The sequence below is a fragment of the Acipenser ruthenus genome, chromosome 3 (genome assembly GCF_902713425.1).
Source record: "Acipenser ruthenus chromosome 3, fAciRut3.2 maternal haplotype, whole genome shotgun sequence".
Taxonomy (NCBI): domain Eukaryota; kingdom Metazoa; phylum Chordata; class Actinopteri; order Acipenseriformes; family Acipenseridae; genus Acipenser; species Acipenser ruthenus.
In genome coordinates this window covers 7,602,195-7,616,919 of record NC_081191.1, presented here as the reverse complement: position 1 = coordinate 7,616,919, position 14,725 = coordinate 7,602,195, and the positions used below count along the sequence as shown (strand labels likewise).

At 37.0% G+C, this 14,725-nt stretch overlaps 1 protein-coding gene across 2 annotated transcripts in view; it reads right to left on the bottom strand.

Moving 5' to 3' along the window:
- The window catches only part of LOC117435465 (rap guanine nucleotide exchange factor 5-like), an 80,698-nt gene that overhangs the window by 16,322 nt on the left and 49,651 nt on the right, over positions 1 to 14,725 (bottom strand). For both annotated transcript variants that reach the window (XM_059011648.1, XM_059011640.1), the window contains exons 12-14: positions 3,127 to 3,205; positions 2,010 to 2,154; positions 634 to 731 (exon numbers count right to left, since the gene is read on the bottom strand). In XM_059011648.1, the coding sequence (XP_058867631.1) occupies positions 634 to 731; positions 2,010 to 2,154; positions 3,127 to 3,205 (322 nt within the window). The remainder of the gene's footprint in view (positions 1 to 633; positions 732 to 2,009; positions 2,155 to 3,126; positions 3,206 to 14,725) is intronic.

Below are 14,725 nucleotides of genomic sequence, written 5' to 3'. Positions count from 1 at the left end.
AACATGCTACAGTATTTAAGATATGAATCTCTCTGATGCTATTCACCCTTGAATCACAGAGGACACCTAGAGAATACAGCTGCCAGTCACCATCTGGACACATGATGTCTGACACTTCCATCAGGGGGGCTATGTTCAGACCTACATATTGCATGCAGAACTTGAATGATCTCTCAGGCTCCCCATTGGCACTTGCTGTTTGCAGTGCATGCCCTGGATAAGGCTGCAGCTGTTTTGAAGCTGTGGAGACAGAACCTAGCTGTATTGCTCAGTGCAGAGAGGGCTCTTCATGAAACAATGACGCGTTTCATGAAGAACTCGGCCTTGGCACTGCTCTCAGAAGCCTGTTTGCCTCTGGATAGGAAGCAAAATCAAGTGACCTCCGTATTACATTAAATTTGATCAGGGGAACATTTTCACATTTATAACAATTAGATTATTACTCAACTAAATACAGTGTTGCCATTATGCTCCATCAAATTGTGACAGTCTCTGTCAGTGTGTTTCAAAGCGCCAATGACACACAGGACTCATAAATAAAGGCTAAGACACAAGACATCTGGCCAGAAGTCATTAATCATGGTAGGATGATCACAACAGGTCTTTCATATGTTTGTGGTTTTGGATACTCACTGTCTGCGATGAATTCGAAGGAGCTTTTGGAATTCCGTCAAATCCTTTTCCAAACTTGGATATTCATAGAGGTCATCCAGCACATATCTATACAGGGTCTGAAATAAAACAATACAATGACATATTTGCTTTTAAGTTGTTTGTTTCTAACTGAATAAAAGTATGCTCAGTGGCTATTTAAAATAAAACTGTGAACAAAACAGGTGTCCACTGCAGAGGGTAACAAAAAATATTCTAAAACCATCTAGAAATTAAAGTGCATGAAACTGAATAATGCAAGAGGGCACTCGTATGGAGTTTTCATATAGTCAAACCCAACAGCCCGACTATGAGGAAAAACTCCACCCTAACACAACACTTTGTTTCCATATATCACTGGCTGAGAGCTAGAACTTCATAACTACAAGATTTCACAAAAGAGTAAACACTCATATCTTAAAACTACATTGTTTGAGTTATGCACTCAGCCAGCATCATCATCTTTATTTACAAATGTATAGTTGAGTTTCTTCCGTCTAAAATGTTGGTTAAAATGCTAAGACTTGCTTTAGGTTAGCTTGGTTTAGTTTTGGTATCAGGGTTTACCCAATAAATCAAATAAGTCTAATTTTCAGAACACAGAGCCTCGGTGCATGTTATGTCTGTCTGATAGACTGATCTCAGCCTCCAGTATGCAGGTGATTGGGGGGCCATCACGGCAGTTTTCTCTTTACCAATATTGTTTCAAAGCAGCTGAATTGATTTCTGAAATTTGATTGAGTGGTTTTCTTTTATATAAAAGTTGGCTTATTCGAGTTTAAAGATGATCGGGTTGACAAATGGCTGTTTTTGTTTTTTTTAAAAACCACTGAATAGCTATTCAAATGTATAGATAGTGGTTACTCTATGAACATTCATGGAGTATAGTAGTTCTGTCATGAATGGCTGAAATAGACACTATTTAAAGTATATAACAAAGTACAATGTACAGTATGGAAAAGAAAGTTTAAGCCTAAATTAAAACAGAAACCTAAGGATTATTTTCACTAGCTCAAGCACTGCATCTGCAGCAATGCAGCGTAAACTGGAACAGTACAATTCACCAGGGCATTTGATTGAATGCAAGAGTCCATCAGGAGATCCAGTAAAAAATAATAATAATAATAATAATAATAATAATAATAATAATAATAATAATAATAATAATAATAATAATAATAATGCAGCCACATTAAATATAAACAGTCTCTCAACATTGTATAAAGAATATCATACAGGGTGCTGTATTACACAAAGCTGACACCCACCGCAGCAGAGGTCAGTGCTCTTAGCCCCTACACAGCGTCTGTTCAATTTATTCATTATTTAACATTTTAATCTTTTTTTTTTTAACCTACCTTTATAAATAATTTCACATGCTCGTCCTCCCGTAACACGTCTCTGTAGAGAGCTGTCCACTGGGACACCAGGTGAAGCACCTTGCGTTTTCTGAACAGAGCGTCAGAGGTCTCTTCCTTGCCCCTGTATCTCTTAGAGCAATAGGTGAGCACGAGTCAAGGATTCTTCAGCTGAATGTTTGGCATGAGATGTGGGAGTGAGGACAGAAAGGTCGACCCCTAACTTCTTTACATTGAATGGCTTAATCCCTGAAATGACCAGACCTGAAATGATAACTACCTTATGCAATCTGCTACAGACATTGTAAATGGTGGTATAATGCAGGAGCATAAACAGCAGGAGGTTTTATTTCACCTTCTGTACATAATGTAAATACCATCAGGGTACAACTCAAGTTACATCTGTGATGAACATTTTTCAGATTGTTATTCCCTTAAATAGCTCCCTTTCTCTCCATCATGGAAATACATGCAATCCCTTAAGTGACTTGTGTTAAAGGAGGGGGTCAGAAATATCAAACAGCATCAAACTCAACAGCATCTACCCCTAGGGAGGCAATCTGCTTTAACAAATACATGAATGAATTGCCTTCCCTGACCTCCTTGCAGCAATCTAGTAATGCAGAGCTAGCCATTCTGAAGTGATATACAACAGGGTTATGCTATTTACACAACTTCAAAATCAGATATTAGGATTAGCATGTATTTGGGGGATTAAAAGGTAATGTTACACAAATTGCAAGGATTTCTATCTTGGGAAATGACTGCAGTTAGTCTACATGCACACATGGTTCCTGCGCCAGCAGGGATCTGACATTGCATCCCAGGGTAAAGTGCCCTTTGTAAAACTGACATGCATGCCTTTTGCAGTAAACAGACACACAAATAACTTTGCCAACCTTTTTTTAATGGCCTCTTCTAGAAGCTGGTATCGTCATTACCCTGCATTGGAAACAAGGCAATAGGTGGCGGAATTGCCCATTGTTGTTGGAGTCAAAAGTAAGATATAGTGCTTAAGACTCTAAGCCGCTGTCTTTTGAACTCCAGTTGCTTTTCCCTCTTTAAATATATTTCATAGAAAGATACATTACTATATTAAGGCCTTGGAAAAGGATATTGCCTCAGCAGCGCCTCACACAGGTCATTTGTTGTCATGAAAACCAGGTACGTCAGCAAGAAGTCATCCAGAAGAGTTTCTGAAACACAAAAAAAGAATCACATTTTTTCAGAGCTTATCTCAAAGCATAGCGGGGCTTTCAACATAAAAGCTCTACGGCTTTCAATTACAGTTTATAATGTCGTTTTGTTCAATAAAGAAACGGTTGTCTTTCTTGAAATTAAATGAAAAGAAACAAAGAAATTGTATACAAATACTAATACTGATGAAGACATCTGCATCAATAATTGTTTAGTTTCTTACATGAATTTTAAAAATAGAACAGCACTGACTAATATACTATTTGTCACTGGTCTATCAGTGCTAGAGGATGCGTGACATTGAGTATTCTAATACATTTGTGTGTGTTAGTGTATCCTTTAAACAAACAGAATGCACCAGTACTCATGCAACTCTACTGTAATAATGTTTTGTAGTTTTGAAGCTTCAGCATTGTTGCTTGGTACCCATATCCCAGAGACTTTGCTCACTCCTCCTTGTACATGCCTTCCACAAGATGAATCAAAACCCCCTGTCATCTTTGCTACAGCAATCAGTAGCCACTGGCAATATCCATTTTAATCAAAGTCATCCAGCCACTTTGCTGTTCACACTGCTACAGGAAGGCACAATCACCGAGGAGACGATTACCTCGGCTAAATAGCAAATGCTGTTTTTAATCCCAGGACAGTTTAATGAAAAAGGCTGCGCACACGGGACTCTTTCAAGCAACCACTGAAATATTACCACCTGGGCTTAGTGACCCCCGAGGAAAAAAAAAAAGATTAAAATCTTGTGATCGTCCAGTTCAGCTGAAAAACAGAAATCCTTGCATTAGTGATTCTAAAGGAGTCCTGATTGGTGTGCTGCAGCTCCATTCTCTCAGAGGCCCTTGTCTTCTGCAAAGAGACTGATTTGCACATTTTATTTCAATCAGTGCAATGATAAAGCTGTACAGAAAATGGCATTATTGTCAGTAATGAATTTCATATATTGGCTTTTAGAAATCTGTAAAAAAAAAAAAAAAAAAAAGTAATGGATGGAGGACCTTTCAAATTTATAGTTATTAATGAATTAATTTTTGCAAGACAATTACTTATGTCCTGAGTTATTATAAGATAAGATGTTAATGTATTGGCTTGCGACACAGTGAAATGACTGCTTTGATTGTGGATGAAGTCAGGTATTAAATTCATGTTCAAGCAAATCTATTTCCAGAGGTTTCTGGCCAGATAATATTAGTATTAAACTTTTTAAAATGTATTACCGTATACATTTTAAAAAGAGGACCATAATTTCTGGTAATTGGTTATTTTATGGTTTAAATATTGTTCATCTAAAAAAACATACAAAGATTTCAAATGACACGTTTCAAACGGATATGTAATCAGTCAGTAACCGATTTTGATTAATTTGAATGATATATTATCACAAGATTCTGTAATCATAGGTTATTTGATTTGCCTTTTTATATTTTGATTTAAAATAATCTCCATAACCAGTGCCCAGGGAGCAGCTGTAGGAAACGCCCCAATAATAAAAAAAGGTATACCTCCCCCTAGGTATATACTGTGAAGGTTTGAGAAAAGGTATACGGCACCCAGGTATATACTGTGCCACATCTGTGAAGATTTCCACAGTGACTAACCTTGACATATTATATGAAGTTAATTCATTATTAATTCACCCTTCAGATAGCTGCTTAACAAATGACCTGCTTGAGTACCATTTTACATCCATAATTGCTCTTAATGATTTTTACCTTCTGTGGTACTCATGCTCAAAGGTCATCTGCACTGGCAGTGTACATTCTAGCTGTTCATTATCACCCCTAACAAATGATCGCCTCCGCCTAATACATACAAGTCGATATCCATTTTCTTTATTGTGTTAAAAATGTACAGTAGATTATAAACATCTTAACAGCAAGGGTTATCATAAAGATTTCTTACCAGAATCTAAAACTTATCAGCAAACATATATCAACATGTGAAGGTTCATTCAGAGAATGTCTGATTAGACAATGGCCTCTCAAGTTCAGTATATTAGTTGTGCTAGTTGTGGCAGGGATGAGGAAACATGGCACAGAAATGATTATACCAGACCTGATGTACCGTAAAGCAAAAAAAAAAAACACAATTACATATATATATATGAAATTTATAATTAAAGTTCGGGAGGAGGGTCAGACACCAATCTCCGCATCACCAAATTGAATCATTCAATTTACACATTAGCTAATTTAAATTGTTAGCACTATAAATACCCACTTCACTTATCTCTCAGTTGCGTTTTGATTTAATCGTAACCCACCACCTCCCCATCTCCACCTTTCTTAATAACAGTTTTTATGTTTTATCAAATGGGGGTCTCAGCCTCGTCCAGTCGGCCAGGCAGCGAACCCTCAAACCAAGTTAGGTTTGATGCCAAATGAATGTGTATATACAGCATACTTTTCTGTTAAATCGCATACTCCGCATTCTCTACAATAAATATTTGTACTAAAACATTTTGTGATTGGTGTTTGTCCCGAACTACTGAAACATATATATATATATATATATATATATATATATATATATATATATATATATATATATATATATATATATACACACACACACTATATATATATATATATATATATATATACACACACACACTATATATATATATATATATATACACACACACACACGCATATATTTCCAATTCCCCACTACATTTGGGCAATTTCTATGAATCCTTTAGGCAGTATTTGACATGAAAGGGCTTTTAATGCAGATACACAGGTACTTTGTTATCATGTCACAGTCTGCCAGAAGCTTGACGATGAACTCCAGAGGATTTTGTAGTTTCTATTTAATGGTAAAGACCACCAGGAATCTTATTAGAAAGCTTTAGGGCTTAAATCATTTGTACAAGAAAAGAAAATGTACAGCAACACTGTGGTTAAATTCAGGTCTTTAAACTGTGCAGAATTTGTTTATTCTGACAGTTTCTTACAAATGAAAGTTGTAATTATGTAAAATGCGTGACAAGTGTCCTGCGTGCCGATTTCATTTTGTTGTTCTCATCTGAGCTAGTTTAACCACATCATTGGAGTGCTTCAGAGGATCAGAGATAGGATTAATACTGGCCTTGAGCATTCTGCCATTTGTGTCAAGGCAGGAGCAAAATGCCTATATTGACAAACTGCTGGGAGTCCTTTAACAACGGCATTAATGCACTACATTTGAGAAGTGTTTGGGGGCTGTAGTTTAGTGTGTTCTCTTATGTGGATGAATGTTTATCGCCCTACTATTTGTTATGCTGTCACACATGTATAAAGTGTATGTACAGTACAAATACATGAACAGTTCATTCTTCAGTACATTCTGCTTTAAATATTATTTAAACCTCATTATACTAATCCTTGGTGCACAGGCTACCTCAGACCCTATGCCATTGACATTTCTGGACCATTTTCATCCCCCTTTGCGCCCCCACCTATTTCACCACTCTGACTTTCACCTCCCTTCACCTTTTGTTTTTACTCTTTTGAAACAGCTCTGTGTCCTTCACACACAGATGCAACATGCCCAAGAAAACACTGAACAGAATTAAATCATTATTTAATGAAAACATAATCACACCACCGATAATCAAAATTATACATATAAAAAAAACAAGACATAAAACCACAGACAATTAAATTAGTGAAATAAAACCTGATGCTTTCCTTTGAATTTCAGAAAGAGAGAGTCGTAAAACTAAACTAAGAGAAGCAATGAACCAAATGAATGAACTAAACTCCCAAACTGTTAACTGCAGGGTCAATATGCCCTATTATGACAAAAGTGTGTTTATTAATTAGATCATGAAGATATCAATAAGGTTTTAATCTTTGAAAATTAGATTAATGAGTAACTACTCAGGTAAAAGCTTTCGTTCCATAAGCACCAAGTCTCTCCATCCTTCTGAACCTCTCTGTTGCCAGTTTAAAAGCTATACTGTAGGACGAGGACAGAAGGCTCTTTAACACATGCTGTTAGTGTCTGCTGTGATGAATGGGAATCTGGTCACATAGGTGGGATCCTTGCTCCTGGAACAGCAAGTCAAAGATGTGAACCCTAACTATGGGAGAACTGGCAATCCTCCAAACACCAAGTAGTTTATGAACACTAGATTTTGGGAACACTGACCTAGTAAAAAATAGTAAAGATGTTGACCTAGTGACACCACAATAGGCTTCACCTCAATTCACCATCAACGGGTACCCAGCTGAACATGCATGTTTTTGCAATTATCTTCAAACACAACTACTGTAGCACCAGCTTCCTTTAAATGTCAGGCTCCAGGGCCTCATTCTCAAATCCTAATGCTAGCTAAGAGAGCAGACAGTGAAATGGGCAATATTCTGCCAAGTACAGTATAACAAAAGCTGTCTTTCAATGAAAATGCTTGCTCTTTGAAAGCTTTTCCACTCAGAAGTCCAAGAATTCAATTAAAATGATAATGAAATTCCACTGAGTAGAGCAGGCCAGTTTTATTTTAGCGTCCATTTCAATACCATGGAGAAGTATGCCAGATGCCCTTGTGTAACCGAGTTTCTGGGCTGTTTCTAATCGATTTCCACATCTGTTGGCAAAGCTTTGCCTTAACTTCCAGCCAATTCAGTGGATGCAGAAAGTGCAGTCTGAATGTATGGGCAAGTCAACTGCAGGGGGATGCTGCATACTTGCCTTTAACAAATGCCAGCACTCCGTTTTAGTAAGGAAGCAAGTACCACTATTTGTAGGCTTTATAGTGTTCTAAAATACTGTCTACTTAGGTTTATTTAATGTTTAAACATGTCCGCGAAATCCTAATTTTATTCCGCAACATACCCGTGAAAAATACGTAAATTTACCGCGATTTAAGTAGACCCTTAATTATATGTACTGTGAGGTAAAATGAGGTGGGCGTGGGGCAAGCACATTTAACTTTTACAATTTAATGAGTCTTTCTTTTTTTTTTTTACTGTGTGTGTGTGAAAGAGACTTCAAGTCTGCTATAAAAGTTTATAGTGGACACTAAAAAGTGAATAACAAATCTAATGTTATTACTGTTATGTTTGTGTGTTGCAGTCACATGTCTAATGAAATTAATAACTGTTTTGCACATTAGAAAGTAATTTTATCTTTAATACCTGGAAATGAGCAATAAACAGAGAGATTAAAAATTATACACACCAATAATAATAATTAAAAAATCACATACGTGATTTTAAAATCTCACTCCATTGGGAGCTGTATGTAATTAATCAAAACAAATAACTCTGCTTTAAGAGTATTGTTCTGTGAATCACTGCCATATGAATTCAGAGAGGATATGCTACATAATTACAGTATGTGTGTCTGTCAACACACTGTATCATGAACAGGATCACTTTATCCGTCTGGAATTATCTATAGGTTGATATTAAGTAATTAACTTCTTTAAAGTTGTTAACAGATGACATAAAATCATTCACAGACACAGTCTGACATGTTCTTTTGTTCTTTTATAAATAGATATATTGTCTGTATGTAAGAGCTGGCCACAGCAGCCTGATCCATCTGTTCCTGCAAGACATTCCAGACACTGACATACTCAGTGTCTCACACGCAAGACACTGCTTGGTTTATTAAATGTTTCCCTCCTCTTGTAATAATCACACAAGACACATAAAAGTTTCCCTAAACCTAGCCTGAAATCCCACTAATTATATAGATTCTCATGCCGGGCTGATTGCCTTCGGGCAGATTAAAAAGAATGTGGAAGACACAAAAAGCAAATGAATAACTAGACAAAAATTACGGAATTAAAGAAAAATCCATGTCACCAAAATGCCAAAAAGCATTTTTTTTATGTTTTATGAAAAAAGTCAGTTTATGTGCCTGTGTATTAGAGCATGGTATGTCAAGTAATGAACTAGTTCAGGTACAGGCTTTTCTCTGGACTAGGACTCAAAGTTATCAAGACTTGACTAACATGCCTAGACTCCAGAGCACAGTCCATTGATTAGATCTAAGTGTGAAAGCAGACCCTGAAATCACCACATAGTCTGGCCCTGGTGCAGCCCAATATATAGCTGGGGACTTTAATTCGGAGTTGAAAAACCATTGAAAGTCATTAATAAAATTCTGCTTAAGACCAGCATCAGTTTAATTACAGTTAGGGGCTTAATTACTACAATTAAAGACCAAGTATACTTATTAAAAGCAGAATGTACATACTGGCTCATTGTGTAATAATGCGTCCTATCTCTTCCTCTTACCAACCCGAGAACAGTCCAAAATTGTATTTACTTTGAATTCTGTGGCTAACACTTATGGCCACTATAAATTAAAAAGGACCGCACAAATCCCAAGATAGACAACTATGTATGATATTGACTCTGATATGTTATAATATTTATTAGCTTATTATAATGTCCATCACAAAGTTGCAGAATGAGTCAGCTGGGAAGTAAACAATCATAGCACACTGACGGTGTCAGTCCAATAGACCTGTATTGAGCTGTATTGAGTTTATGGTCTTGACTGGTCACATCTTTTACTCCCTCAGTCACAATCAGCAGTTAATCCTGCAGTAAATAATGACATGACAGCCATTGCTATTCTGTCTGTAAATGTTAAACTACAAGTCCTTCCGTTATTAATTATTATGGGCCTAGACGATTTGCAGCAGTCATTACACCCTGGTAAAATAAATAATATTACTGAACTGAGAGATTATAGGTTTAAACATTCCCTCTGATCTTGTTCAGTAAGACAAAAAAATGTTGATACCAAATTGTGCTCTTTCGGGAATGCAGAGGATAAGTGGTAGCATTGTGAAAAGCCAATAAATTTGAGCTTTGACTTAACCATTAGCATGGATAAAGCTCAGTGTCTAAGGCCTGCCTCAATCTCTAACACTCAGGGGAAGCAGTGTTTATTTACTAATAGAAAGTGACATTGAACCTTTCAGACTGATATCCAGTCACTACTGATAATGGCCTCAGTTCAAAAGGTTAAACTTATAATTATGCATATATAAAGGGGAAGACCTAGAAGTCAGATTTGTCCATGCTCTCAGCTTTAAATTCTGACAAACTCGTTTTTAGCCTCACACACAGATTTACCTGGATTGATCTAAGCCTGAGCCCACCCATCTTTAGCAAACAGGTGCTAAAATAACATACATAACACTTTTCTTTATACAGCAGTGTATTTGCCCCAGAGTTCAGATGAATGTGCAAACAGCAGAGGGAGCTAACAGGAACTATTGACTACCTGCTTAATCTGCAAAGTCCTGTTTATTGCAGTACAATTGGATGCATTGCAATAACATGTCTACCTTCCTGCACACATACATATTCATAATGTCCCAGTGGTACAGTAAATACATTTGACTACACTGCAGTTAATGATATTCTGTAAATACAAAATTACAAAATACAAGTAACCAAAAGTAGTAGATCATCATTACTTTTACCCACATGAAAAGCTGTAAATTTAACATACGGACAGATAGACTGCATATTCCCCCAGATTCTCTTAATTACTTGTGCTAAAAATGTCCTTGTCAAGTTTCATCATCAGTGACCTATATAGAGACAGGTGGTCGGACAGACAGACAGAAAGACAACCTCCATATACCCCCAGATTATGAGACACTCAAAAGCAAGTTTCATCCTCGTCTCCGCCATATGTGTCTCCTGTAAAAGACTATACATTTAAGTGATGAAATTGCTGATAAATCTGTAGCAGACATATAAGGTTTGCATTATTCTGTTGGAAAACTCAATCTCAAGTCAACAGAATCATCCATGTTGAGGTGGTCACAGAGAAAATGGAAGAATATAGTGAGATAAAGATTATTCTCTTGTCACTGGTTGTCCTGTACTATGGTTTCCTTCAATTTAGTGCTCTAGCCCAAGTTAGATTCTTATACTCTTTGCCTAAATAAGAACACATGACGTCACCTGATCAGGCAAAATCCTTTCCACTTGTGCCCTCAAATGTATTTGGTACCAGCTTTACCAAAGCTACTGTACTGTAGGGGTTACCTAACAGAGTTGAAATTAATTATAATTTACAACTTTCCTTTATTTTTTCACCTTTTTCTTACTTAAATAAGCATTGAAATGTAAAATAGGTTGCATTCTTTTAAAATAATAAGAAGACTATAAATATGAATATTATAATGAACAACAAGTCTGTTGGTATCATACACCCCCCTCCATAGCTGTAAATACACTGGAGCTCAGAATCTTCAGCACAGGGTGATAACATGTTCAAACTCAATAACATTAATCAGAATTAAAAGACTCAACTCATAAATACACTGGAGCTCAGAATCCTCAGCACAGGGTAATAATAACATGTTCAAACTCAATAAGATTAATAAGAATTAAAAAACTCAACTCGAAGCTTGTATTTCAGCCTCGGGCAAACCCCTGGTTTAGTGACTAGGTAGCATTTCTAGTTTTTGGCTGGGAGGCAAGGCTGATCAGTTTAAATAAGGTAAGGGTGGATTTAATGGGTGCAAAGTCAATTCAGTCATTTCATGAGACAAATGTGCACACCTGTAACCTGCAGGTAAAAGGACCTGTTTCATATCGAAGTTATGAGCTTTCTGCTGTTGTGCGCCTCGGTTGTGGAACTCTATTCCGTTTACCATTATATATATATATCAATATATATGAGCTCTCTTGATTTTACTTGGTAAGCCGCTCTGGGATGCCATTGCGTGAAGGGCACTATATAAAAATAAATGTGTCTTGTATTCTGTTTGCTTTCCTCCTCATGTTAAGACTGTACTGTACCTAAACAACCATTTCTGTATCTGGAAAGGGGTTGGATACCTTCAATATGTAGTACAAACGATTGTATACCGGTTTATCCTTCACATAACCAATTTACTTGTTATGCAAATAAATTAAGCCAGTATCAAATATGAGTGGCAAGACAGCAGCTGTGAAAGGGTTTAACAGCTGGCTCTGCAGGTGCTTCTGAATCCAACTGCACAGGCATTGTTCTTAAATATGGGACATACTGGATTAAGAACCTTACTGCAGATCTTACCCCATATTCCCCGATGGAGGGTGTAGTCAATGGAGAGCTGCAAGTATCTCTCGAGAACAATTTAAACACCTTGACTTACTGGCATTCCATGGAGGCCCAATACCTTATTGACAGTGTCATGATACAGACCCTGTAAATCATATAACTGACAGGATCAATATGTTTAGGTATTGCTGCAGTATGCATGTTTCCCTTTCATGCTAGGATCAATACAGGACTGCAAATGGCCGTTGTTGGGCCTTCAGTAAATTAACAAGTTTAAAATGATGGCAAACATTCACATTCGCACACACACACACACACACACACACACACACACACACACACACACACACACTCACACTACAGACTCACACTCATTCACATTCACACTCCACTCACTCATCCACATACACTTACACTCATTCACATCCACACTCACACTACACACTCACACTCATCCACACTACACACACACTCATTCACATCCACACTCACACTACACACTCACATTCACACTACACACTCACACTCATTCACATCCACACTCACACGCACATTCACACTCCACTCACTCGTCCACATACACTTACACTCATTCACATCCACACTCACACTACACACTCACACTCATCCACACTACACACTCACACTACACACACACACTCATTCACATCCACACTCACATTCACACGACACACTCACACTCATTCACATCCACACTCACACGCACATTCGCAGAGCCTTTTTAAATTCACAGGGACTTGTCTTGACACTTATTTACTGAACCAGAACAGTTGTTTGTTTTTTAAACGGGTTTCTGTCCACAGCATTGGTAAAGTTCTGCAATTAAACCTGGTTGAGAACTGGCAGTCAGTGACTCAACTTCTCTACATCTTGTAGCAGTGAGACCATTCCTGGATGGTAAATATACTCTCCTTAGCTTTACATTTAGATCACTATGCTTACCAACAACCTGGTTTCTACTTATGGACCTTGACTATATTAGGGGTTTTAATATTGACATTTTCTATTGATCAATTAATCATTTGATCTGTTAATTGATTAATTGATTGATCACACCTGTTTGCTAGTGATATGAAATTTTGTATTGAAAGACAATTCCAAGTAATACAAAGTATTAACATAATGATATTTACTGTTAATGTTTCACAATGCCGTATGAAGATTACAGATCTGGTTGGCTACAGCGATTTGTTTTGTTATGTGCACTCGTAAATAATATCCCCTTCTATACCTCTCCCCCTGGCTGTTTCCTACAGCTGTAATATCCTGCAGTTCTTGTTTGCCCAAGGGCTGGCTAAGCATGATCCTATATTGTTTGTATAAAATATAAATAGCCAGGCTGTTTGCAAAGGCATTGCTGATGATCATCACACATCATGTACTGTATGTACAGTATCTCCCTGCTAAAATCCTATTATTACTATTGGTTTTCATATTATTATTACTAGTAGTAGTAATAGTAGTAGTAGTAGTAATAATAGTAGTAGTAATGCTAGGGATGTAAACTCAGCAGCAGGCTAAACCAATAGCCCATACCCTCTCGCTTCCTGGATCAAACACAGCAGATGACATTGACAGTTCCCAAGACAGTAGCCTTTTCAAGACCCACAGCACAGCAGAAGCTTGTGAATGTAATCAGGAAAGCTTCTGAGGACAGCTCCAGTGGGTCTGATAATAATTGATGTAATTGTGATGACACTAACATGTACACATTCGTTCAATTTCAGGGATTAAACTATGCGCGTAGGTTTTTGTAATAATAATAATAATAATAATAATAATGAGGGCAGTGATTTGCTACGCGAGCCATTCTAAAATAACACAATGGTTAAAATTCTACTAGATAAATCAGAACTGATGGGTTCTTTGTTTGTTCTCAGTTTGTGTGTCATATGCGACTTCTCTGATTCATTTTCTCTTAAATATACCATATTATCTTGTTATAGTAAGTGGACAGATGCTGAAGTGGACAGTTCAGCAAATGTTAAAAACCCATGATAAGTCTGTTGATAATGCCGGTATTCCCATATACAGTCATGCACAGTCTCTGAAGACAAGATAGATTTATTTTGCATGAAACATCCGAGTTAAGTAGCGCAGACAGATTCGATTGCTGAAAGGAAGAGTCCAAGACCACCCATTTTAAGAAAACATTCCCACTTGTGAAATAATCTGTAACAAAACACAAAACATTTAATTCTTCAGCCTGAAGCTTTCAAAAAGGTACCAGCCTGCCCGCTTGTCTGTCTCATTGTTTGAAACAAGGACAAACAATATTGAGATTAAACAAACAGCTCCTTGATATTGCAGCAATGCTATCACTTGCCGGCGCATTGTTATTCTTCCAGAAGGTGATAACATCTGTCATTACATACAACCTTAGCATAATGTCTAATGTGTTCCAATTTTAAATTCTTTACACTTATAGCACCTTAGGTCTTCAATAAACAACTAAATTGGAATATTAAATGATCTTTAAC